Source organism: Microtus pennsylvanicus, chromosome 3, assembly GCF_037038515.1.
Source record: "Microtus pennsylvanicus isolate mMicPen1 chromosome 3, mMicPen1.hap1, whole genome shotgun sequence".
Taxonomy (NCBI): domain Eukaryota; kingdom Metazoa; phylum Chordata; class Mammalia; order Rodentia; family Cricetidae; genus Microtus; species Microtus pennsylvanicus.
In genome coordinates, this window is record NC_134581.1 from 97,870,599 (window position 1) to 97,896,270 (window position 25,672).

The following is a 25,672-nucleotide window of genomic DNA, read 5'->3' on the forward strand; positions in this document are numbered from 1 at the left end:
CACCTACGGGGTTTGGGGTTGACAGGGTGTCTTGTAGCCCAGGCCGCCCTTGAAGTTCATATAGCTGAGGATGATCTTTAACTTCCTGTCCTCCTGCTAACCAGTTATAAATTTTCAGGTGTGTACCACCATGGTCTGTGTGATGGCTAACCTTCTTATCAGCTTGACTCCATCTGGAACTCAGCTGCTGGGCATGCCTGTGAGGGGTTTTCTTGACTAGGTCATTTCAAGCAGAAAAATCCACTCTAAGTGTGGACAGCACCTTCCTGTGGCAGTCCACATAAAAGGACATGGACTAGGGAAGCTGCTTCTCACCGGTTTGCCCCTCTCGCTGGCAAGTTCACCCACCGTGTGGCAGCATCGTCTTGAGCAATCCAAGGTAGGCTGAGGACCACAAGCTCTCCAGGGATCCCCGGCCTTCAGCTCCAGATGGGAACTGCCAGAGTCAACGACCAGCCATATAATCTGTGTACAATACGAGCATTGTTCTCAACTTTGTGAGAGATTTAAAATTGTAAATAAACTTATTCTACCGAACTAAAGTTTCTAAAGTTTGCTTTGAGAATAGCTTGTGCCTAATTCTTCTGTGTCATGCCAATTGTTTCTGGCACTGTGGATAAGAGCCTCATAAACTCTGTAAACCTTCTAAATATCGATAGGTATTGAATGAGATATATCTGCATACAATCACTTTTCAAAACAGTTTAACTCTGTCCATTATGGTATAAATAAAGTGATGTAGAAGTTTATTACTAAATTCTGTTTTCATTTATAAATACATTTTAGCCGATGTAACCTTAGTTAGAAGATTCAGTGTAAATGCACAGCTGGGGCTGATTCTCTGCAAAAAGCCCTGCCTTAAATACTAGGAGCCAAGAACTTGTCCTTTAACGTCCCACAGGGTCTGAGAAGGTGGGACGAGCCGAGCCGCCTCCGAGGCCCTGCGGTGATGATCGTCCAATCAAGCACTCAGACCGAGAGTAGGGGCGGGCTGAAATCTGCGCCACCTGTTCGCCATCTTGGGTCCGGTCCAGATATTCCAAACTGCCCAGACGGCCCGGGAAGTTCTGCACATGGCCGCGTGAGGAACCACGATGAGGACCCTGGTGCCCCGGAGTCTGGAGATGGTGAGTCTGTGGCGGGTGGTCCCCAGCCCCGAGTCCGCACTCCCCCGGCTGGATCCGGGCTCCCCGCGCATCCTGTCGCCTCCCTGGTCCCCGCGCGGGGACTCTCCGCCCCTCTGGCCCGGAGCGTGTGTTGTGCCGGACGGGAAGGGAAGCGATAACCGTGCCTGGACCCGGCGCCTTGGCTCTTCATTGTCTATGTCCCTCAGCTTCTCATCTCTGTCCCCTGGCTCCCGCTCCGATTCCCGACAATGCACCAGGGTTTTAGGTGTTCAGCCTGGTGCCTAGACGGTCTCCCATCTGTCCCCGAGACCTCAGCTCGACTCTATCCCCCAGGTACCTGGAACTCCATCTATTTGTGTCGTGAACTCCATCTCTTGGCTCTCAGTTTGGCAAAGCACCTCTGGCCTGGGCCTGGGCATGCCATGGGAGCCGGGGCCCTCCTGTGTGTTCCTGCTGCTGGATAGGTGTGCAGGGGACAGCAGGAGGCCCTGTGCCCGCGGGTGCTGGGACCCACAGGACGGGCGCGGGGAGCATCGCTGAGCGCTGGTGTTATCCCTGGTGAGCAGATCACGGTCACATAACACAAAAGCATGGAGTGGCTAGACCTCTGGGGGTTGGTTTCGCCAGGCGCCTGCAGACCGCTAAACCAAAGGCGCTTTTGTCAGTCTCTTCTTCCTCCGGACCAGGACTTCCATTTTCCGCGTGTCACAGTGGACGTGGATGGGACGCCTTTTCCTTTATTTGGCAGTTGTGTCTTTGTAGCCCTGGAGAGCCTAGTACTCATGTAGAGAGGGCTAGCCTCAAACTCACAGAAATCTGCTTGCTTCTTCCTCTGCCTCCCCAGTGCTGGGATTAAAGGCACCACCACCCAGCTTTTGTTTAAGGTTTTAAAGAACTGAAATGTCAATTTATAAAATGCCTTTACTAATTTTCATTTTAAGAAACAGAGTGCGGAATTCCCTCTTTGGCATGCCGGTTTCCTCTCAGCACTTGTAATTCGTCTCTTTTTAAAACTGTTTTTATAGTTATATGTAGAGTGCAGGCATCCTGCTACTTGATGCATTCAATATCTGGTGCGAGTCTGTTAGAATTCAAATCGTCAAAAGCCACTGGGCCCAGCTGTGGAAGCACATGCCTTTAATCCCAGCAGCACTCGGGACCTAGGGGCAGATGGATCTCTGTGAGTTCGAGGCCAGCCTGGTCTACAAGAGCTAGTTCCAGGACAGGCTCCAAAGCTACAGAGAAACTCTGCCTCGAAAAACAAAAACAAAAAGCCAGTGGAAGAGAGCACTCTCACACAAAGGCGGTGAATGGATGGAGTTCTATGTATTTCTCCTTTTTAACTACTTTACCACGGAAGTAGTTAAGCGCCATTCGATTTTAGATCCAGAGAGACTTGCATGTGCTCAGATGCCTTTGTTTCCAGAACTTTAGGTTTTTCTGTATTCAATAAACTGAGGTCCTCCGTACAAGGACCAACTTCTTTCAGGAAGGGGAAGGTTTCAGAGGACTTGGAGACTTCATTTGAGAAATCACCGGTATAGCTGTCTGTGTTGTAATCCTTTGGAAAATTCTATGTTTTCTGAAATCCTTACATTAACAGATTTGTGGATTGGTTTTTCTTTCTCCCATGAAACAAATCAAATGTCCCTGCTAGGAGACCGCCACAGAATAGAATGAGCCCCCACTTTGTGTTCCAAAAGCTAAAGACTTGGGATGAAGAGAACTGTGTCGTTACAGGAGCGGGAGCAGGTGTCATTTGAGGACGTAGCCGTGGACTTCACCCGGGAGGAGTGGCAGGACCTGGATGCTGCCCAGAGGACCCTCTACAGGGACGTGATGCTAGAGACCTACAGCAGCCTGGCGTCCTTGGGTGAGTCAGACTCCTCTAGAACCTCCAGAAGCAATTCTTTCTTTTTTTAGTTGATAAGGCAGGAGTCACTGCTAATTTAACACCAATCCAGTGCACATTTCCAAGTGTTTGGGAGCAGTGGGGTTTGCAGCGCCTTAGGTCATCTGTGATGGTCAGACGAATGGATGTAAGAGAGACGTTTATCAGCCCGGCTTTACTTTTTCCTATTGTGAACATTTTAATTTATCTGATAAATGTTTTGAAGAATTTAATTGCTTTTGATCTTGTTTGCTGTTCTGTAGAATATAAGTTCCTCCTCACTTCCACAGACATCCCACTAAAAACCACTCGCTGCTTTTCCAACGCCAGCATGCATTTTCCATACTCAAGAGTTAACACTGTTTTTATCTCTACTTCTTGGCTGTCATCTTTATTTCGGAGTTTGGGTAGCATAAAGGTGTGTGTCTGTGTGTGTGTGTGTGTGTGCGCGCGCGCACGTGCACATGTGTGCCTATACATTTCACTTATATCTTTGACTTTTCTGGGAAGCATATGGAGGTCTTTCTACCGTCGGGGTGTTCAATGTCCTTATATGTTATGGAAATTAATGTCATGTTAAATGAGTCGTCTAGCAGTATTTTCTTATTCTGTAAGTTGATTTCTTCTAATAATTGTCTACTTTTCTGTATAGATGATTTGGAGATTGATGCTCTCCCGTGTGTTGACTCATGTTTCTGTTCTCCACATGTATTAAAACACTGATGCTGCCCATACATTCTAGGAGCTTCATGGCTTTCAACTCTCATATCTAACTTTGGACTCAGTTTTAGGTGACTTCTATGGTGACAATGAAGCATCCTTTACCTCTCTCTTCTTAGCTTGTGGATGCCCTGTGTCTTAGCTCAAAATTGACGCAAGAGAACTTCCCTTGTGAATATGAGATCTTAGACTTGTGGAAACCAGCCGGTGATGGTTAGTGGTCCATTGCACCAACAAAAACCGGAGACAGGCATTTTAAAAGGAGGCACGGTGTGCTTTTGCTTGTGGTTTCGTTTCCAGTTGATTTAGAGTTCCAAATGCATCTTTATTTAAAAATCTGAACTAAAATTTGGCATTTTCCACTAACTAGGGGAGCAAAGATCTGCACAGGCTCACACTCTTTTGCTTGGCCACTGTTCTTGTGCAGGCTCATGGCAGCTGGGCCCTTTTGTGCGGGCTCGTGGCAGCTGGGCCCTTTTGTGCGGGCTCGTGGCAGCTGGGCCCTCTTGACAGCTCTGACAGCAGCTATAGCTAAGCTGTCCTAATTTCTGCTTTCTGACTCCTGTTGGCCACTACGTCAGGAAGAGATGAGCCAGGGACAGCCGGGCAGGGGTTTGGCGGCATGGCGGATGCTTCTAAAGTTTTCTGACTGCCCTCTTACGTGCAGTTTTTAGAGAGGACAGTCTACCTTATCTGGCCAGAAATATGTCTCAGAAAAGAATGCAGGGTTGCATTCCATGTTAAGAAACGGCAGAAGGAAAGATGGGGAGGAGCTTGGCCTTTGGTGAGGAAGAACATTGTGCTATCAGATATGTGTGTCTAGAGACCTCAGCTCCATATCGGGAAAGAACACATCTCTGTCCTGTTCAGGGCCTTAAAGGAAAATATTTCATGCGTTCTCCATTGCTTATGCTGGAGGCTACGGATTTATTGGTTGTATGTAATCATTACTCTGTGGAGATAGTCATGCCTAACATATGAGGGTTTATGTGAAGATAGGGTATTATTATTAATTTGTTTGTTTTCTGGACAGGGTTTCTCTGTGTAGCTATGGCTGTCCTGGAACTCACTCTGTAGACCAGGCTGGCCTCGAACTCAGAGATCTGCCTGCCTCTTGGGTGCTGAGATTAAAGGTGTGCACCACCACCGTATTTTTTAAACTGCCCTTTCTGCATCTATTGTGACATTCCTGTGGTTTATTGCTCGATGTTTAAATGTGACAATTTAAACTTGTGAGTTCCTGAATGGGCATTTGGTACTGTAGGGTAGCCACCAGAGAAGACAGCTTGGGCATGGGTGTAAGCCAATAAATAGAAAGTCTTTATTTCCAGGCCTGGCAACTACACAGGGTGTTCAGGCCTTTCTCAGTGGGAGCTTTTAAGACACAGACTACATCCTGGGTTGGCAAGAACAGTAGCTGGAAACAGGACTGCAGAAACCAGAAGGCAAGGTTGGTATGTTTAGAGACTGTCCCAGAACTATGGGCTCCGATGGGTTAGACCTTTGTTTTAGTTTTAGCCAGTGGAACTGTGTACATGCTGTGTGTTATGACCTGAGGGTGCCTCCATTATGGAGTCAGCTGTGCTGGGTATGGGGCCTGTTACAGTGGGATCCCTGGGAGCAATCACACGGGATCCTTTTTATAAGCTTCTTATTTTCTTTTGTTTGTTGGTGGTGGCTTTCGGGGGGGGGGGCTGTTTTGTTTTGTCTTATTTTGTTTTTCGAGACAGGGTTTCTCTGTGTAACAGCTCTGGATAGCCTGAAACTTGCTCTGTAGACCAGGCTGGCCTTGAACACAGAGGTTCACCTGCTTCTGCCTCCCAAGCACTGGGATTAAGGAACATGCCACAACACTTGACCGTTTATAATCTTTTATGTGTTTGTTTTCTAGTTTTGTTGAGAATTTTTGCACCTGTGTTCACTAGGAATACACACCTGTAATTTGGTTGCTGTGTTCCTGTGTAGCTTGGACAACATTGTAGAGCCCAGGTGGTCACAACAGGAGCTTGGCCGTTCCTCCAGGAGGTCTTCAGTGCGCAGCATCGTACACTGTCCTCCGGAACAGCTAGGATTGTGTTTGTCTCAGAGTTTTACTGTAGTGTGGCAGACGTGGAGTCTCTGTTGGTCGGATCCGTTATGCTTCCTTTGAACTCTCTAGACCTGAGTGTGCTAATCTACCCCAAGATGTAAAACTTTCTCACTGAATCAATATTATAATGTCTTTTCCCTTCTCCTCTGATTCCGTCATCAGATTCACTCATCAGGATTATTTTCCTTTTCATCAGTGGGAGGGAGTTGAGCAGGTGGTATATTACATGCCCTGCGTATCTACATGGAGGTCACAGGATACCCATAGGTTTGGGTCCTTGTGTCCCACTTTGAGATGGTGTTTCTTGTTGGTTTTGTGCTGCGTATGTCAATCTAGGTGGCCGTGAGCTTGCTGGGGATTCTCTTGTCTCCATCTCCTGTCGTCCACAGGGGCACCAGGGACAATGAGTGTGTGTGAAGTCTCCAGTTTTGATCGTTGTTGGTTTTTCTGTGTTTATGTTTTGTTTTGTGTTTATACTGTGTATCTGAAATCAGGTCCTCATGCTGCACACCTGTAGGGGTCCCGCTTCAGCTTCAGCCCAGCCAGAGGTAGGGCTCCCGCCTCCCACTTCAGCTCAGCCAGTGGTATGGCTCCCCTTCAGCTCAGCCAGTGGTATGGCTCCCCTTCAGCTCAGCCAGGGGTAGAGCCCCCCCCTTCAGCTCAGCCAGCTGTACGGCTCCCTCTTCAGAATGTGCTCAGATTTCGCAGGCGCTCAGGCAGAGCCTTAAGCCAGTTGAGAATTCCTGCAGTGTGGCAAGGCTTCGCAGGGGCCAGGAGGGACTGATCTTTCCGTTTGCTGTACCTAGCATGTGATCAGAGGAAGCTAATCACACTGAGATGCACCGGAAAAATTGGAGTGCCTGACTGATTTATTTGTGTGATCTATACAATAGGTTTCAAATTCCGATGACTCCACCCACTCCTGCCCAGGAGGAAGTCCTTCTCATTCAAGAGGAAGGCTGCAACAAGTTGTAAAGTTATGATCTATGTCATATTTTCTCCCTCTTCATTGTCCACAGACCAGGGTTTTTTTGTGATGATTTTCTCATTTTCAGTCTGTCCTAAATACCATATGTATAGTCTCTAATTATCACTTCCGTTCTCTTCGAATCATCTTGTCATGATTTCATGCAGTGTGAGCCTGAAGATAGTATTCCAGTCAACAAAGAAAGACAGCATCTCTCCCACCAGCCTCTAACCATCGATCATAGCACCATTTGTGAACCGGAGCTGGCTGCTGTCTTGGGGACCCCTCTCGGCACCCTGGCTTCATTCCTCTATTGCTCCACACTTACAGGGCACTGTCTGAACAAACCTGAGTTGATCTTCAAGCTGGAGCAAGGACTTGGGCCATGTACTGCAGCGGAAGCCTCGGACAGGAGCCTCCCAGGTCAGTGACTGTGTGGCGAGCATGGAAGGAAACTCATTAGTCTCTGGCCCGCTTGGGCTTTTTCACTGACTTTATCTAAAGCCACTCCTGAGGACTAAGTCTCATAAATAAACGTCGGCATGAAGAAAGTGCTCGATATTAACTTGTAAACCAGAACGCCTCTAAGATGAGGGGAGAAATTCATACATGTGCTTCAATAGAAGCCCTTAATGCAAGTCATCTCAGGCTTCCAATCAGGGCTGACACGAGCAAACTAAATGCAAGGGAAATCAAAACTAGGTTTTCTTATAAAAGTTGAAGTATATGGAAAGCCAAAGGAAGTCTGTTTATTATGAAACCATGAACTATTCATTATGAAGAGATATCAAATATAAATATATATGCCCTGAACATTTGTGAGCCAATGTTCTTATAAATGACGTGCCCCAAAGTGTCAGGTTCTGTTAGTTAATGTCAGTACCCACTCTTGCGGGGACAGACTAAACAGACAAACCAGAAGTCACACGGGTAAAACTCCGTTTCATGCTCGAAGTAAAGCATTTCCTTTAGTATAAGCAATGAACCAGGGTGCTCGTTCTTTCTTCCTTCTTGTTAAAATAAGATTTAAATTGGGTGTGCTACCATACAGCTCTCCTCTCAGTGCTCTGAGCTTGAGGCTAGCCTCCTCCACAGCTTTCAGTGAGACCCTGTCTAAAACCTATGACAGAGCTGCCTGGAAGCTCATGGGCCAGCTAGCCTGGGGTCTGCAGTACAGAAGAAACAAGGAGAACCTGGCTCGATGAGGTAGAGAACGAACTCTGGAAAATTGTCCTCTGACTTCCAATCGTGTGTGTGTGTGTGTATGTGTGTGTGTAAACATGCCTATTTTCACCCCATATAATGATGATTTTAAAAATTAAAAGCATACACACTATAGTCAATAATGTCCAGTTGTTCATTCACTCAGGAAGTTTTTCTTTTCTTTTTTTTTGAAATGAAATATAAAACTACTGTCTGTGGTAAGTTTCCTTTGCCTGTCTATACACATGATGGAGATAAATAAGGACAAAGCAGATAAACCTGTAGACCCATGTTTACTGAGCAGTTACTCATGATAACCATGGTATGATATTGCCCCATCTGCTCATCACTGGACTCAGAGAAGGCTGTACATAAAAAGTGTATCACTCGGCCTTCAATAAGAATCATTGGCCAGGTGATGGTTAATCCCAGCACTTGGGACACAGAGACAGGCGGAGCTCTGTGAGTTCGAGGCCAGCCTGGTCTACAGAGTGAGTTTCAGGACAGCCACAGCTACACAGAGAAACCCTGTCTCAGGCCTTGGTCTTACAGAAACAGGGACGGAAGTGAAATAAGTTAGAACTGAAATAGAAAATATCTCCTTTGTATTATGCACTGAATACAGAACTGAAGTCAAGAGTAAAACTGGGTGGATTCAGTAGGGGTAATGAACCAGCTCAGGGGAAGATGGGAGAGTGCCTTATCCTATAAGATGTGGTAAGTAACTTTATAGTTTGCATTTGAGGTGTCGTGGTGTTTGCCTTTATTCCCAGCACTTGGGGGGCAGAGGCAGGTGACCACTCTGGTCTACATAGCAAGTCCCAGGCCAGCTGGAGCGACCAAGTGAGTCCTGGTCTCCAGTGTACACACGTTTTTCATTCAGAATTGTCAGCTATGCACAAAAAAATGCACTGCCGTGATAAACTCTGGTCGCTATTTAGTTTTCATGAAGGTGTTTCTTGTTGTTTTAGAAGGTGAAGAAGAGGTGTAAAACATGCATCAAAGAGAGAGTTTGGGAGAAGGTGTCTTCTGCTTCTGAGGAAGATGCTTTGCCTCAGAAACCCCACGGAGTGTTCTATTGCTTTTACCCAGTGCAAAGTAAACCTTTTAAACACATATATTTAGCAATCTTTTCCCTAACATGTATTCCTGCTTAGGAGAGAAAACATTTGGCTATGCTTACATCTTATATATAACTATTTAAAAGTAAATCTCTTTTACCCATGAAAGAGGTGTGCCATAGATGATATTATACGTATAGTTAGTATCATAGAGGATTGGAGCAACCAGGACCTAGCAAGGGAAAAATCACTGTTGGGACCTACAGCGGAGAAAGAGGTGAGTGGCTTCTCTTTGTGCTTCCCCAGAAGAAAACACAACAGTAAGAGACGTGACCCAGCATGTAGTGTGTGCTAGTCCATTTGTTACACAGATCCGTGAAGCACTAATCTTTACACTCATTACTATTCTATAATTTCTAGGAGGGAAAAGTCCACTTTATGTTAGATTTGCATAAAAAGACTATAATGTGATTCATGGATAGGGATGTTTTTCATCTGATTTCAGATCTTCCTATATTGACTATCCAGAATGTGACCAGCCAGGAAAATCATAAGGTGCGTTTGTGGGAAGTTGAAACTCTCCAAACCAAGGCATCAAGTGAAAAGATTGTAAGTAAAGCATTAAATTTGCGCACTTCATCTAAATCTGACCATAAAGAGGGAAGCCTATTATCCCTAAGAATTTGATGTGAAGCTGGCAAGAAGGCACAGTTATTACCGTGCCGCCTTGTGAGCGTGAGGACCTAAGTTTGCTCTCCAGCACCCAAGGAAAAAGTTGTGAGTGGCAGCGGGAAGTTCATATCCCAGTGTTCAGGAGACTGGGAAAGAAGGCCGTCCGGGACGTCCTGGACATCTTGACTAAGTCAGCAAGCCCCACCTTTAATGAGAGACCCTTTCTCAAAAACAAAGGTGGACAATCAGCCTCTGGTCCCCACCTGCAAGCACACAGGCAGACACACATGCATAGACATATATGTACTCATCTTCCTGACACTCTCAGACACTTAGCCCAGGCAAGAATGTGCCATTTCTCGATATTTAGCTTCTTAATTACAGGGAGGAGAATAACTCAATTTTTCATGCAGTCGGCAAACCTTTTGCATCCTGCATATCTTGTCCATAACAACAATGATCTTTAGTATGTTTGACCAGGAATATCATTCTAAGCTAATGCAGTGTGATACATAAAGAAGTTTCATTTAAAGATACCTGTAGTAAATTCAGTAAATATTGAAAAGTCATTTAAGTGACACTTGTATATGTAGCACAAAACATAGATCACGTGGAGTTGTTTAGCCACTACTAATAAATACACTTGGGATTCTGTGCTGTATAAATCAATTCAATACATGGCAAAACGCACATGTATGAGAAATGTACACGTGCCTGTGAGAAATCAGACCTCACAGAACCTCAAGAACAGAGGCCAGGACAAAGGCCTCTTTGTAGGTATAAGAAATATAACAAATTCTTTATTTCAAGGCAGAGCTAAAGAAGGAGCAGAAGACCCATCCAGGGTCAAAGTCCTGTGGAACTGAAGCGTATAGGAAGACATTTCGCCAGAAATCACAGGGCACCAGGAGTCAAACGTCTCAGACCCATAGGAAAATCGTCCGTTATGTATCAACTCGCAGTGAAGCTCAGGGGCTTCGTAAGAGTAAGGAAGGCAGGGAAGCTTCCTTCCAGAGCCCACATGCTACCATATGTCAGGAAGCGCCTACGGGTGTGCAGCGTTGTGAACGTACGGACTGCAGAGAGGCTTCCGTCTGCAGCTCAGAACATCAGAGAATTCATCCAAGCAAGAAGTCCTATGAATGTACAGCATGTGGGAAGGCTTTCTCCTTCAGGTCATACCTCACCCAACATCAGAAAATCCACACAGGCAAGAAGGCCTTTGCGTGTTCAGAGTGTGGGAGGGCCTTCTACACTAAGGGGAAACTTACTGCCCATCAGCTAATCCATACAGCGGAGAAGCCCTATGAGTGTACAAGATGTGGGAAGGCTTTCTCCCTCAAGACGTACCTCACTCAACATCAGAAAATCCACACAGGCAAGAAGCCTTATGAGTGTGTAGAGTGCGGGAGAGCCTTCTACCGATTAACACACCTCACATTACATCAGAGAACTCATACGGGGGAGAAGCCCTATGCTTGTACAAAATGCCAGAAAGCTTTCTACTGCCAGTCCCAGCTTAAGCTACACCAGCGAACTCATACGGGGGAGAGGCCTTTTAAGTGCATGGAATGTGGAAGACCTTTCTACTATAAGTCACACCTAACTCGACATCAGAGAATTCACAGCAATGAGAAGAAGCCCTTTGAATGTGCAGAATGTGAGAGAGCCTTCTACTGCAAGTCGGACCTCACTGCGCATCAGAAGTCTCACACGGGCGAGAAGCCCTATGCATGTATGGAGTGTAGGAAATCATTCCACCAGAAGTCCACACTCCTGCTACATCAGAGGACTCACATAGGCGAGAAGTCGTATGCCTGCTCAGACTGTGGCAAAGTTTTCTACTGCAAGTCACATCTCACTCTCCATCAGACCATACATACAGATACACGCCCCTATGTGTGCACAGAGTGTGGCAAATATTTCTACTATAAGTCACTACTCATTGTACATGGACGGATTCACACAGGCGATAAGCCCTATGAATGTGGAGAATGTGGGAAAGCCTTCTCCCGCAAGCCACACCTCACTCGACATCAAAGTACTCACACAGGTCAGAGTGATCTGAATGCAAATCAGGTGGGACCGCTTTCTGCTGCCAGTCACACCAGGGAGCACACGCGTGTGGCAGGTGTTCTGAAGGAAAAGAATGCAGGATAGCTCTCAACTTCATGTCACAAGTGACAGTGGGCGGCTCAGATGAGGAGCCCCAAGGAGGGAACTGTATACCTCGAGTCACAGCGAAGAATAAATGGGAATGACCATCCTATGGCGGGAAAAGTGCAAGGGGCTTGGTGCAAGTCACGGTTCCGCGGCATCAGGAGGTGTAGACAGCCCAGAAGCCCTGTGACCGTGTGGAGTGAAGCTCAGCGTTCTCTACGTCACTGCTCATGCGCATTAGCGCTCTCTCACACAGACAAGAAGCTTTACCCGTGCAAAGAAAGTCATTCCCCAGTCGTACCTACCCCAGCACAAGAGGTCACATGGATGAGAATGTAAGGAGTTTTGGCATTTTTAAATCATTTATTGAAAACTGAAACTTGGGGATAAATATTAAGGAATAAATGTGAGAAATTCAGAGTAACTGAGAAACAATCCACCTTCTCTACTTCCTCAATCTGAGAGCATGCAACCCCTTGGCCCCGCCTCTTTCTTCACTGTGTGCCTCTCTTTCTCAGTCGGCCAGAGAACTCAACGGCCCATTCTGGTCGGCTGAATGTGAACTTTGTCCCCTAAGCCGAGATCAACTCCACTGGTGGTGGTCTTGAGCGATCAACACCAGCTGATCTCCTCCAGCGCAGAAAAGCCTAGTAGACCCATTAGCCCTCCCCTGCCGACAGAATGCCTGCGAGTCAGAAGACTGATGGTTACAACCACTATGAAAATGTATCAGACACCTACATGATCAGGACTTCTGCCTGGGGGGAGTTCTGTAAGAAAATCCATACATGATAAAAACCTAGGAATTTAAGGAATGTAAGAAAATTTTATGATACAGGAGCCAAGATGGCCACGGTGCTCATGGCACCTGCAGGGGGCAGTCGAGTCTCCTGAATCCCTCTCCCCCACAGCAGACTGCCACTGGCAACAGATGAGAGACGCTTTAACCCCATCAGTGCCCTCCTCCCTCCCCATCACCCCTGCAGTCAGCATGGAGGAGCTGCCGCCGCAGCCACCACCACTGCCAAAACCTAATCCCAAACCTGAGCACTGCCCTACAGAGAGGAACTTAGAGAGGAGCATCAGAGAGAATGGCTGTACCTTCACCAGATGTGTCCTGGCACTTCTGTAATTTCTGATATCAGAATCTTTTTAAAATATTTGAAGATTCATTCAAGATGGTGGTAGTCCCCGACACTGGTAGTACCACAAAGCAACTTGTGGGTGGGTCCCTGGTCACTCTCTTGGGACTTGACCCTCAGCACGGAGCCACCATTGCTCCTGAGCTGCCCAAGGGCTGCGGGCAAGACGGTCATACTCAATGAGACTTTGCCAAGGGCGGAGCTATGTGCAGTGGCCTGGAGCTCTATCAGGTCCTGCCCTGGACACCCTGCCCAGCTGAAAGATCACCCTGACTCAGCAACAGCAGGATATCTGAGAGGAGCCTCAGCAATAGTTCAGTATTTGTGCTGCTTCAGAAACCAGAGATCTTGAACCAGACCAGCGACTCATTGCAATAAGTATGTGCATGTAAAGCTATTTGGACAAAAAATAATACACTGTGTGACATGCTGCGGTTTGCTATGCCACTTCTATAAATAAACATCCAAGAGAGGCAGGAAGGACAGTGGAAGGGAGCGGCCCGTGAAGAGAGACAGAGCCACGGGTGGCGACAGGTGTGGGAGTGCAGCAACAGGACGGGGAGCATGCCATGGTCAAGTAGGGGCAGCAGCCTGCAGCGCATGCGGGCTCTGGTCCCAAAGACACTCCCCAGCCTCCAGGGTCACCCTCGCTCCTAGCAACATCAGGATGTCCATGGAGATTGGTTCATTTCCTGGACTGGGCCTTCTCACAAATCCTCCATGGTCTGTGCTGCCGCCAGAGGTCATGTTGCTGTATGAGGCCTGTGCTACAGCTGCAGCCAGTGGTGCCTGTGGTCTGGACTGCTTGTGCAGGCTGTGTTAATGCCTTTAGACTGTTGCTACCAGAAACCATAGGGTGGCTGTGGCCTTTGCTCCGTGTGGGGGCCATGTTGGCATCAGTGGTCTGTATTTCTGCCGGAGTCCAGTGTTGATGTCCATGGTTCATGCTACCATCAGAGGTCATGTTGGCCTCCATGGTCAGTGCTGCCACCAGAGACTGCTGATTTTCTTGGTCCATAGGAAAGTGGATGTCTGTGGAATGGGTTGCTGCCTGAGGCCATGTTGATGTTTGTAGTCAGTGTTGCCACCAGATGTCAGTGGTCTGAGCTCTTGCTGGAGGCCATGTTTGTCTATAGTCTGCCCCACCACAGGGGACGGTGTAGCTATCCATGGTCCATGTTGTCTGCCCCACCACAGGGGACAGTGTAGCTGTCCATGGTCCATGTTGTCTGCCCCACCACAGGGGACGGTGTAGCTATCCATGGTCCATGTTGTCTGCCCCACCACAGGAGACTGGTGTAGCTATCCATGGTCCATGTTGTCTGCCCCACCACAGGGGATGGTGTAGCTATCCATGGTCCATGTTGTCTGCCCCACCACAGGGGACGGTGTAGCTATCCATGGTCCATGTTGTCTGCCCCACCACAGGAGACTGGTGTAGCTATCCATGGTCCATGTTGTCTGCCCCACCACAGGGGATGGTGTAGCTATCCATGGTCCATGTTGTCTGCCCCACCACAGGGGATGGTGTAGCTATCCATGGTCCATGTTGTCTGCCCCACCACAGGGGACAGTGTAGCTGTCCATGGTCCATGTTGTCTGCCCCACCACAGGGGACGGTGTAGCTATCCATGGTCCATGTTGTCTGCCCCACCACAGGAGACTGGTGTAGCTGTCCATGGTCCATGTTGTCTGCTCCACCACAGGGGACGGTGTAGCTGTCCATGGTCCATGTTGTCTGCCCCACCACAGGGGACGGTGTAGCTGTCCATGGTCCATGTTGTCTGCTCCACCACAGGGGACGGTGTAGCTATCCATGGTCTGTGTTACCACCAGAGGCCATGCTGCTGCTGAGGGTCATGTTGGTGCTTGTGATCAGGGCTACCAAGGCGACCTTGTTGATGTCTGTGGTCTCTGATGCCATTGGAGGCAATGGTGATGTCAGTGGAGGTCTGTGCAGCCACCAGAGACCATGATGAGGTCCATGGTCTATGCTGTCTTCAGAGACCATGTTGACGTCCATCTTCTATTATTCACAGAGTCCATGTCGATGTCCGTGGTCAGTGCAGCCTTGGGAAACCATGTAGAAGTCCATGATCCAGGCTGCTGTTGGTTGTTGTGGACAAGGGAGCATCTGTTACAATGGTATCAGTGACTCCAGCCAGACTCAAATTGAGAATGAGAGACAGTGAAGACTCCTGCAACAACCTACACACACACACACACACACACACACACACACACACACACACACACACCAAGAGAAAAGAGCAGTCTAGACAGGAAGCCATTGGGGAAATACTTAAAAATTGTGATAAAGATGCTGAAGTAGCTCTTCACAGTTGCTGGCTTCTGGTAGGGGATGGGAAAGAACTCAGCTATCTTTAAGGGGCTGGCCCCTGGGGGTTTTACCACGCTCTGAGTATATGGCAATCTGAATTGTACTTGGTGTATTTGGGGGCAGGGCACAAGGGTGAGAGGTAGGACCTGGGAGGAATGGGGAGTGTGACCAGGATACGTTGTATAAAATTCCCAAATAATAAAAATATTATGCTGGAAAAATATCTCTATTATAAAAACAGAAAAGAATATGCTTTTCTCTCTTATGAAATCGCAATGTCTGTGTATATGAGTGAATGGGCAACCCCGTGAATGTGAAGAACACAGAAAAGGCTGCTCAGGCAATTTTGTGTCACTTCGCCTCTGAAATCTCACTTGGTTGAAGGATCCCGTGAGAGTAATGAACACCCGAAAGCTCTGCTCTGAGAGGGTACACAGGCCAGCCCTCACGTTACCTCTTGCAAGTGAGAGACCATGCCGGGGAATACTTAGCCATGTAGTGACACATGCTTTCATTGCTAATCAATTCATGTCCTGGTGCTGCAGCTTTATTAAGATACCAGTGTTGAATGCTAGTTTCAGTGAGACAGTAAAATGCCGGTCAGTGAAACAAACGGCTGGGTGTGGTAGCGCACGCCTTTAGCCCCCACGGAGACAGGCACCTGTGAGTCTGAGGCCAGCCAGGGCGAGACGGTAAGACTCTGCCTGTAAGAACAGTCAGCAGAGCATTCTACGATACACATGTCTTGTCACATGTCAGCCATACGAGCTGGGAAAAGCACGAATGTAAAGAGGGCCAAAGCTGTCTTCACTGAACGCGGAAGACCAGAACTTCAACAGCAGCGAGAGGTACAGTGAAGGAAAATATGAAGCCGTAATTCACCTGCTTTCTTATCAGACATTTATAATGAAATCTTGCAGACACGAGGACTATGCTATTAAAAAGGATTTTAGTTTCACTCACATCATTGGACATCAAATTACTTTTAAAAATTCAAGCTGTTGATTAATCTCAGTGGTCAACTTGATCCACTCTAGAATAGCCTAAGTGATGATCCTTTGAGGAAACCCGTGGGGGAATATCTTTATTATATTAATTATGATGGGAATGCATACCCACCATTGATAGTGCCTTGACCTGGGCTAGAGTCCAGGGCTGTATACAGAGACAAAAACTGTCCAAGGCAAGCATTGCTCTTTGCTTCATGACTTTGGATACAGTATTACAAGCTGCTTCAAGCTCTCATTGTCCTGACTTCCTCTTCCGGTTTGAATAAGACATTTCCCCTTTTGGTTCATGATTTCAGCACTTGGTGGTGCTGTTGCAGGCTATGGAGTCTGCTGGAGGATGTATGTCACTGGTGGTGGGCCTGGACTTCATGATCTCACCCAACTTCCAGGTCTCACTTTCTGCCTCCTGTATGCGGTTGAGATGTGATCTTCAGGTTCCCGCTTTTGATGCTAAGCCTTTCCACCAGTATGAAAATCTAGTCCTCTGGAATTATAAGCCAAAATAAACTCTTCCTTCCATTTTCTTTGGTCACAGTGTTTTATCACAGCAACTGAATGTAACGAATATAGAAGTTGGTGCCAAGAAGTGGGGTTGTTGTTGCAAAGAACGTGGAAATGTTTATTTGGAGGAGTACGGAAGACTCTAAGGAAGGGAGGGAAGCATGTGATATTGTAAGCAGACATTAGCAGACTGTCCTAGTACAGGAAGATAGCAATGCGGAGAGTAGAGGCCTGGATCACGCGGTTTCAGAGGGAATAAGACTGTTAGCACTGCACTACTCTAGTCTGTGGATGCGATGCCTTGGCACGGAATCTGCTGCCCTCTGCCTTTATCCCAAGAACTTGCCTGCAGCAAAGTTAAACCAGTAACAGACTCATTTCTTTGATGTAGGAAATTTCAAGACAATATGACATTGCATCTGTAGTATGGCTATCACTGATAATTTTTAGGCAGGTTTTCATCATGAAAGAAAAAAAATATCGTTGGGAGAGAAAAGGAGCCTGAGAAACTTACTATTACAGCCAGGGCATGTGCAGAAAGAGGCTGTAATTATTAGAAATATTAATTAATTAATATTATATAGCAGGGCCTGTGCAGAAAGAGGCTATAATTGTTAGAAATATCAACGCTCTTAGGGAGACCCACGCTCTGCACTACAACGATTGGATGAGTGCCATCAGGACAAGATACCACCCAGCTAAGCTTTGAATTTGTGAGAAAAGTAGACCTGGGAGATGTCCTGCTCCTGGAAAACAACAGCATACAACATGAATGCTGATTGTACTCTAAGGGAGCAAGCGCTAGTCCCAAGTGACACTGTTGTCCTCACAGTTCTGGCGTTAGAAGAATGGAAGGTGTAAGGCAGAGGGGATCGTGGAATCATCTTCTTGGTTTCTGATAGCTACTGAGGCCAAGTCCTGGTGGCAGGGCTGGCATCCCTGAGAGAAGCCTAGGGGAACACAGACCAAGTCATGGTGGCAGACTGGCCTCCCTGAGAGAAGCCTAGGGGAACACAGACCAAGTCATGGTGGCAGGGCTGCCATCCCTGAGAGAAGCCTAGGGAACACAGGCCAAGTCATGGTGGCAGGGCCGCCATCCCTGAGAGAAGCCTAGGGAACACAGGCCAAGTCATGGTGGCAGGGCTGCCATCCCTGAGAGAAGCCTAGGGAACACAGGCCAAGTCATGGTGGCAGGGCTGGCATCCCTGTGAGAAGCCTAGGGGAACACAGACCAAGTCATGGTGGCAGACTGGCATCCCTGAGGCCTAGGGAACACAGACCAAGTCATGGTGGAAGACTGGCATCCCTGAGGCCTAGGGAACACAGACCAAGTCATGGTGGCAGGGCTGGCATCCCTGAGAGAAGCCTAGGGAACACAGACCAAGTCATGGTGGCAGGGCTGGCATCCCTGAAAGAAGCCTAGGGAACACAGACCAAGTCATGGTGGCAGGCTGGCATCCCTGAGAGAAGCCTAGGGGGACACAGGCCAAGTCATGGTGGCAGGCTGGCATCCCTGAGAGAAGCCTAGGGGAACACAGACCAAGTCATGGTGGCAGACTGGCATCCCTGAGAGAAGCCTAGGGGAACACAGGCCAAGTCATGGTGGCAGGCTGGCATCCCTGAGAGAAGCCTAGGGGAACACAGGCCAAGTCATGGTGGCAGGGCTGGCATCCCTGTGAGAAGCCTAGGGGAACACAGGCCAAGTCATGGTGGCAGGGCTGGCATCCCTGTGAGAAGCCTAGGGGAACACAGGCCAAGTCATGGTGGCAGGGCTGGCATCCCTGAGAGAAGCCTAGGGAACACAGGCCAAGTCATGGAGGCAGGGCTGGCATCCCTGAGAGAAGCCAGGGAACACTGAGACCAAGTCATGGAGGCAGGGCTGGCATCCCTGTGAGAAGCCTAGGGGAACACAGGCCAAGTCATGGTGGCAGACTGGCATCCCTGAGAGAAGCCTAGGGAACACAGGCCAAGTCATGGTGGCAGGGCTGGCATCCCTGAGAGAAGCCTGGGGAACACAGACCAAGTCATGGTGGCAGGGCTGGCATCCCTGAGGCCTAGGGGAACACTGAGACCAAGTCATGGTGGCAGGGCTGGCCTCCCTGAGAGAAGCCTAGGGAACACAGGCCAAGTCGTGGTGGCAGACTGGGATCCCTGAGAGAAGCCTGGGGAACACAGACCAAGTCATGGTGGCAGACTGGCATTCCTGTGGAAAGGCTGAGGGAACACAGGCCAAGTCATGGTGGCAGGCTGGCATCCCTGTGGAAAGGCTGAGGGAACACAGACCAAGTCATGGTGGCAGGGCTGGCATCCCTGTGGAAAGGCTGAGGGAAGCTCTTGCCTGAAGCTGTGAAAGTGAGGCCCAAGTTGCAGTGAGGACCCCAAGCTGTTAGACATAGATTCTAGAATCACAAGACATCTGAAAAGAACTACAAATGGGTAGTAGAACCAGTTTAAGAGAGAAAAATGTTATTGTAATGAATCTTTCCCTATCGTGCCAGCTCCCGGATAAAGACATGGAGACTTATTATTAATTATGAAACCTTGACCTTTACCTTAGGTTTATTTTTAACTAGCTCTTTTTTAAAAAGATTTATTTATTTATTTCTTATGTATACAACATTCTGCTTCCATGTATGCCCACATGACAGAAGAGGGCACCAGATCTCATTACAGATGGTTGTGAGCCACCATGTGGTTGCTGGGAATTGAACTCAGGACCTCTGGAAGAGTAGCCAGTGCTCTTAACCACTGAGCCATCTCTCCAGCCCTTAACTAGCTCTCTCTCTTTTTTTTTTTTTTAGTTTTTCGAGATAGGGTTTCTCTGTGGTTTTGGAGCCTGTCCTGGAGCTAGCTCTGTAGACCAGGTTGGTCTCGAACTCACAGAGATCCGCCTGCCTCTGCCTCCCGAGTGCTGGGATTAAAGGCGTGTGCCACCATCGCCCGGCTTTAACTAGCTCTTATAACTTAAATTAACCCTTATTTTTCTTAGTGAATGTTCTACTCTGTGGCTTTACCTCTAACCCATTCTGTGTTGGGCCAAAATTATCTCAGGGCCTATGCCTTGATGCCTGTAGAACAGACAAAAGCCTGGCTCGAGTTTGAAGGACAGTCTCAAAGCTACTGAGTGAGGATGAGACAGCAAAAACTAGGTAGATGCCCCTCCAGCCAGAGGGAGGGCTTGGCTGTCTCTCATTGGCTGGAAGTACCCCCACATCACACGATGTCACTTTGTTGTGAGGAGCTGCGGGCCGCTTCCCTGCTGCCCCAGCTCCCGGCCGCCAGCTAGCTCTAGCTTATGCCCCGAAATAATTACACGGAAACTGTATTCTTTTAAACACTGCCTGGCCCATTAGTTTCAGCCTCTTATTGGCTGTGTCCTGCAGAATGTCTCACAGACTCTTTCATGAATCAGGAACCCCAAAAGACCATCTCACCTTTAGGCAAGTTTAGCAGTCCTCTCTCTGTGGGTTCTTTGTGTCCAGTTTATGCATCAGTCCAGGCAAGAGCAGATTCTTGCCCAAATGGCTATCAAGCTCCATAAGGATCCTCTTCAATGCCCATCTTCCTCTTGAAGTAGCTGGTGCTGCCAGGAGCATATGTGCCTCCTTGTCATGAAAAGCCCTAAGTTGTTAAAACATTTAAAATGCCATATTCTGCAGCCTTTGAAAGATATGAAGAATGTCTAACTGAAATGTATCTCTATATATCTAGAAAATCTAACTAACATGACTACAAGCTTTACTATTATCGATAATTATCCATTAGCAACCTATATTTCCTATTATACATTACATTTTAAATGAACTACACAATCACAATACCTTAATCAATATCAGAAATACATATACATGTAACAAAACTGACCTTAAAATTCATACCAATGCAAATTATTCATACCTATATCATTTCCCCCTTTAAATGTAAAAGAACATTTATAAACAATATTTTGGGAACATGGGCACAGTTTTTTCTCTCCAAACTGCTTCCTGCTGAATGGGGGCGCTGTTAATCAGATCATTTAGGGTGTAACCTGTGTGCCAGGTTAATCTCAGTTGGCAATTGAGTGAAGTAATTTTTTGAGGGTGTTCACAGCAACTTTTCGGGAGGTTGTGATCTATTATACCATATCGGGATAGAATTAATCCACAGGGTCTGGTCCTCTGTGAAAACAAAAGAAGACCCGCTCCAAAGCATCATATCCTTAGACCCAAATTTTGAAATAATAATACCCTTATATCCATTCTGCTAGCTTGGCAGCCCATGTAATGAAATGTCTCTCTGTACTTAGCTCCTTCACAGTCAAAAATTTTAAAGAAAACACAATGTACATAATCCAGACTCTGTGAATTTTCCATTTTTACGTGGCTTATTTTTCTTTATTTCTTTTAATCTATAAGTATCTGTACTCTGTCTCTTTAAAGATTTTACCCCTTTTTTTTAAACCATTAACTTTATTCTCTATATTCTTTTTCTTCTCTCTCTCAAGCCTACGTACATTCATCCAACACTGTGATCCATTTATAGGTCTTCTATGTCTGAAATCTGTTTTATTGTGAATCTGTAATTTTTTACTATCCTGGAGCACTTTGTTTTGCGCTTTTAAATCACTAAGTGCTTAAGAATCTAAGCTGTGGCATTCCTAGGTCAAAAACAGGTACTGCCTGCTTGCCCCGCCCAGTCCAACATGGCGGAGCCGCTCGTGCCTCTGATCCTTGCACATTGCACCAGTAGCGTGGTGTGTGCCTCTGAGCCACAGCACACAATGACTTCCTTTTAGGCACACAGCAAGTCTAGTTGCCATCAAACAAATCATAGCACTTTACTCCAAATGCTCCATTCAAAAGCTCTGTCTCCCGCAGGAGCCAGACAGAGATTGCAATGGCGGCACAGCCCGGAAAGCCGGCATTTTAAAACAGCCAGTTTTTTCCTGCTGCTGAGTCAGGAAAATTTCAAAATGGAGGACGTACCATTTTGTGCTAGCTCTAGGGCCGCCAGGTAGGAGCAGCACTCAGCACTTTAATTCTGAGACTGAGCGTGCAGCACAGAAATTCTTTTCATCCAAGTTACAGCCAAATCTGACACACAGAGCACTGCACAGTCTGAAAACACATCTCTGTATGGCGGCAGGAATCCGCCATGCTCTTCCGCCTGCCTAAGCCTGATTCGACCATCTGCCCAGGTGCAGGCGGGGAGCACTGAGCCATTGGCATGGTCTCAGAGCACTCTCCTACCAATCCCCAGCGGGAACACAAACATCCAGTCCCATAAAATCCATTGAAATGCTTTGAAGCCAGAGTTCACGCTGGCAGCACAGCCCCAGGAAGCTGCGCTTTAAAATGACTCAGCGTTTTTTCAGCTGCTGATGCCGAATCAGGAAATCTCTCTACAGCACACCACCAACTAACAGCCAAAAGCTGTGTTAAACTCTGTTTTTTTTCCTCTGATTAAAATTAAGCTCTCTCAGGTTTTACGTGGAGTTCATTACCACTCTGGGTGCCACTCTGTTGTGAGGAGCTGCGGGCCGCTTCCCTGCCGCCCCAGCTCCCGGCCGCCAGCTAGCTCTAGCTTATGCCCTGAAATAGTTACATGGAAACTGTATTCTTTTAAACACTGCCTGGCCCATTAGTTCCAGCCTCTTATTGGCTATCTCTTACATATTGACCTAACCTATTTCTAATATCCCTGTAACACCACGAGGTGTCTTACCAGGGAAGATCTTAACCTGCGTCTGTGTCTGGTAGGAAAATCATGGCGACTCCTTGATTCAGCTTCTTTCTCCCAGCATTCTGTTCTGTTTACTCCGCCTACCTAACTTTATGTCCTATTAAAGGGCCAAGGCAGTTTCTTTATTTAACCAATGAAACAACAGATAGAAAGATGACCCTCCTCCATCATCACTTAACCTATATAAGCTGACACTCACAGTAATAAACTGAGTTCCTGCTTTGACTTGACTCCCTATTGCGTCGGATTGTCCTGTGTCGTGGGGCTGCAGAAAGGGCAGAGAGTGCATTCACCTTTCCTTGGGGAATATGGCTAAGGAGGCCTGACAACTGGTGCCCAATGTGGGGCTCGGCTAGTCCCAGGGCTAAGCAGACAATCAAGGTGAGTGGGCCCAGAACTTAAGGTGCTGGGATATATGCTACTCTTCCTAGGCCTGGAATTGTCAGACCACAGTGCAATCCAGGCATGGGAGGATATAATTACCCTGGCCCCCTGGGTACCCATCCGGAATCTTTTCTCGTGGAAGACTTGAAACCGGGTGGAGACTCTGGCCAGAGAAAGGGAAAAGCACTTTGATATACCCCCACCATTGGGGTTCTATCCACCCATTACGGCCCGTAAGGCATGTGTTCATCCCACCGCTCTGCCTCCCCCAACAGAGCGTAAGGAAAAGGCTAGAGACGGGGAAAGGTCTAAAGAATCTGAAAATAACCAACTGGCTAGAAGGGTGGGGGAGGAGACAGGCGAGGAGCAGGAAAAGGTCAAAGATCAGGAGAGGTCTGAAGAATCCAAAGCAACCAAAAGAACGGGAAGTCAAGATGTAAAAAATAAATAAGTAAAATAATAATAATAAAAACAAATGCTTCCATTGGGATCAACCTACCCCTGGACCCAGGAATACCACTCTTGGGAATATACTCAAGAGAGGCCTTATCATACAACAAAAGTATATGCTCTACTATGTTCATAGCAACATTGTTTGTAATAGCCAGAACCTGGAAACAATCTAGATGCCCTTCAATGGAAGAATGGATGAAGAAAGTATGGAATATATACATATTACTCAGCAGTAAAAAACAAGGACTTCTTGAATTTTGCATGCAAATGGATGGAAATAGAAAACACTATCCTGAGTGAGGTAAGCCAGACCCAAAAAGAAGAACATGGGATGTACTCATTCATATTTGGTTTCTAGCCCTAAACAAAGGACATTGAGCCTATAATTAGTGATCCTAGAGAAGCTAAATAAGAAGAACCCAAAGAAAAACATATAGGCATCCTCCTAAATATTAACCTTCATCAGGCAATGAAAGGAGACAGAGACCCACATTGGAGCACTGGACAGAAATCTCAAGGTCCAAATCAGGAGCAGAAGGAGAGAGAGCACGAGCAAGGAACTCAGGACCGCAAGGGGTGCACCCACACACTGAGACAATGGGGATGTTCTATCGGGAACTCACCAAGGCCAGCTGGCCTGGATCTGAAGAAGCTGGGAATAAAACCGGACTCGCTGAACATAGCAGACAATGAGGACTACTGAGAACTCAAGAACAATGGCAATGGGTTTTTGATCCTACTGCACGTACTGGCTTTGTAGGAGCCTAGGCAGTTTGGATGCTCACCTTACTAGACCTGGATGGAGGTGGGTGGTCCTTGGACTTCCCACAGCACAGGGAACCCTGATTGCTCTTTGGGCTGACGAGGGAGGGGGACTTAATTGGGGGAGGGGGAGGGAAATGGGAGGTCGTGGCGGGGAAGAGACAGAAATCTTTAATAAATAAAAAAAAATAAAAAAAACAAAAAATGCTTCCATAACTCTTAACAGGACTTGATTGATATATGTACATTATACATTACATTTAAAGGAATCTAAGTGATATTTGAGCTTATAAATAATAAACAAGTTAACAGTTCAAAAAAAGGCATTCTAAAGGCTAGCAAACACTTATATAAATGATTAACATCCTTAACTATCAGGAAAATAGAGCTTAAAACTACTGTAAAATTCCATCTCACCACAGTCAGAATGTTCATCAATACCAATACAAATGACAGCAAATATATTAGTGGCCGAACAGCCTGTTTAGAAATCTGTTTGGGGGCCGGGCGGTGGTGGCGCACTCCTGTAATCCCAGCACTTGGGAGGCAGAGACAGGTGGATCTCTGTGAGTTCAAGGCCAGCCTGGTCTACCAAGGGAGTTCCAGGACAGGCTCCAAAGCTACAAAGAAACCCTGTCTCGAAAAACCAAAAAAAAAAAAAAAAAAAGAAATCTGTTTGGGGCCGGGCGGTGGTGGCACATGCCTTTAATCCCAGCACTCGGAAGGCAGAGGCAGGTGGATCTCTGTGAGTTCGAAACCAGCCTGGTCTACAAAAGCTAGTTCCAGGACAGGCTCCAAAACCACAGAGAAACCCTGTCTCGAAAACCAAAAAAAAAAAAAGAAAAGAAAAGAAAGAAAGAAAGAAAGAAAGAAAGAAAGAAAGAAAGAGAAAAGAAAGAAATCTGTTGGGGGGGGTGCTGGAGAGATGGCTCAGTGGTTAAGAGCACTGACTGCTCTTCCAGAGGACCCGGGTTCAATTCCCAGCACCCACATGGCAGCTCATAACTGTCTGAAGATCTAGTTCCAGGGGATCTGACACCTTCACATCAATGCACATACAATTAAATAAAATTTAAAAAAAAGAAGAAATCTGTTTGGATGCTGGGTTGTGGTGGCACGTGCCTTTAATCCTAGCACTTGGGAGGCAGAGCCAGGAGGAGCTCCAATTTCTAGGGCCAGTCTGGTCTACAGAGTGAGTTCCAGGACAGCTAGGGCTTCACAGAGAAATCCTGTCTTGGAAAGGAAGGAAGGGAGGGAAGGAGGGAGGGAGGGAAGGAGATAAAGAGAGAAAGAGGGAGGAAAGGAAGGAAGAAGGAAAGGAAGAGAGAGAGAAGGGAAGAAGTAAAGGAGAGAGAGAGATCACTCTGGACATTCCTCAAACTAGAAATAGAACCCAGTTATCTTCAACCTCCATTTATACCGAAGGGATTTTATTTCCCACCAGAGATGTTTTCACATCCGTGTT

At 47.0% G+C, this 25,672-nt stretch overlaps 1 protein-coding gene across 2 annotated transcripts; it reads left to right on the plus strand.

The window, feature by feature from the left end:
- Positions 1-1,002: 1,002 nt before the first annotated feature.
- LOC142846280 (uncharacterized) lies at positions 1,003-15,606 on the plus strand. Of its 2 annotated transcripts, XR_012910050.1 has the most exons (7): positions 1,003-1,127; positions 2,868-3,000; positions 7,125-7,217; positions 9,564-9,667; positions 10,541-14,243; positions 14,474-14,613; positions 14,751-15,606. XR_012910050.1 is itself a non-coding variant. In XM_075966526.1 (5 exons), exons 1-5 carry the CDS (start codon positions 1,095-1,097, stop codon positions 11,888-11,890), a joined length of 1,713 nt encoding a protein of 570 aa, XP_075822641.1. In that variant the 5' UTR covers positions 1,039-1,094; the 3' UTR covers positions 11,891-15,541. The 2 variants fall into 2 exon arrangements, 1 of the variants encoding a protein (XP_075822641.1); XM_075966526.1 differs by having other exon boundaries at positions 1,039-1,127; positions 10,541-15,541.
- The last annotated feature ends 10,066 nt before the right edge of the window (positions 15,607-25,672 follow it).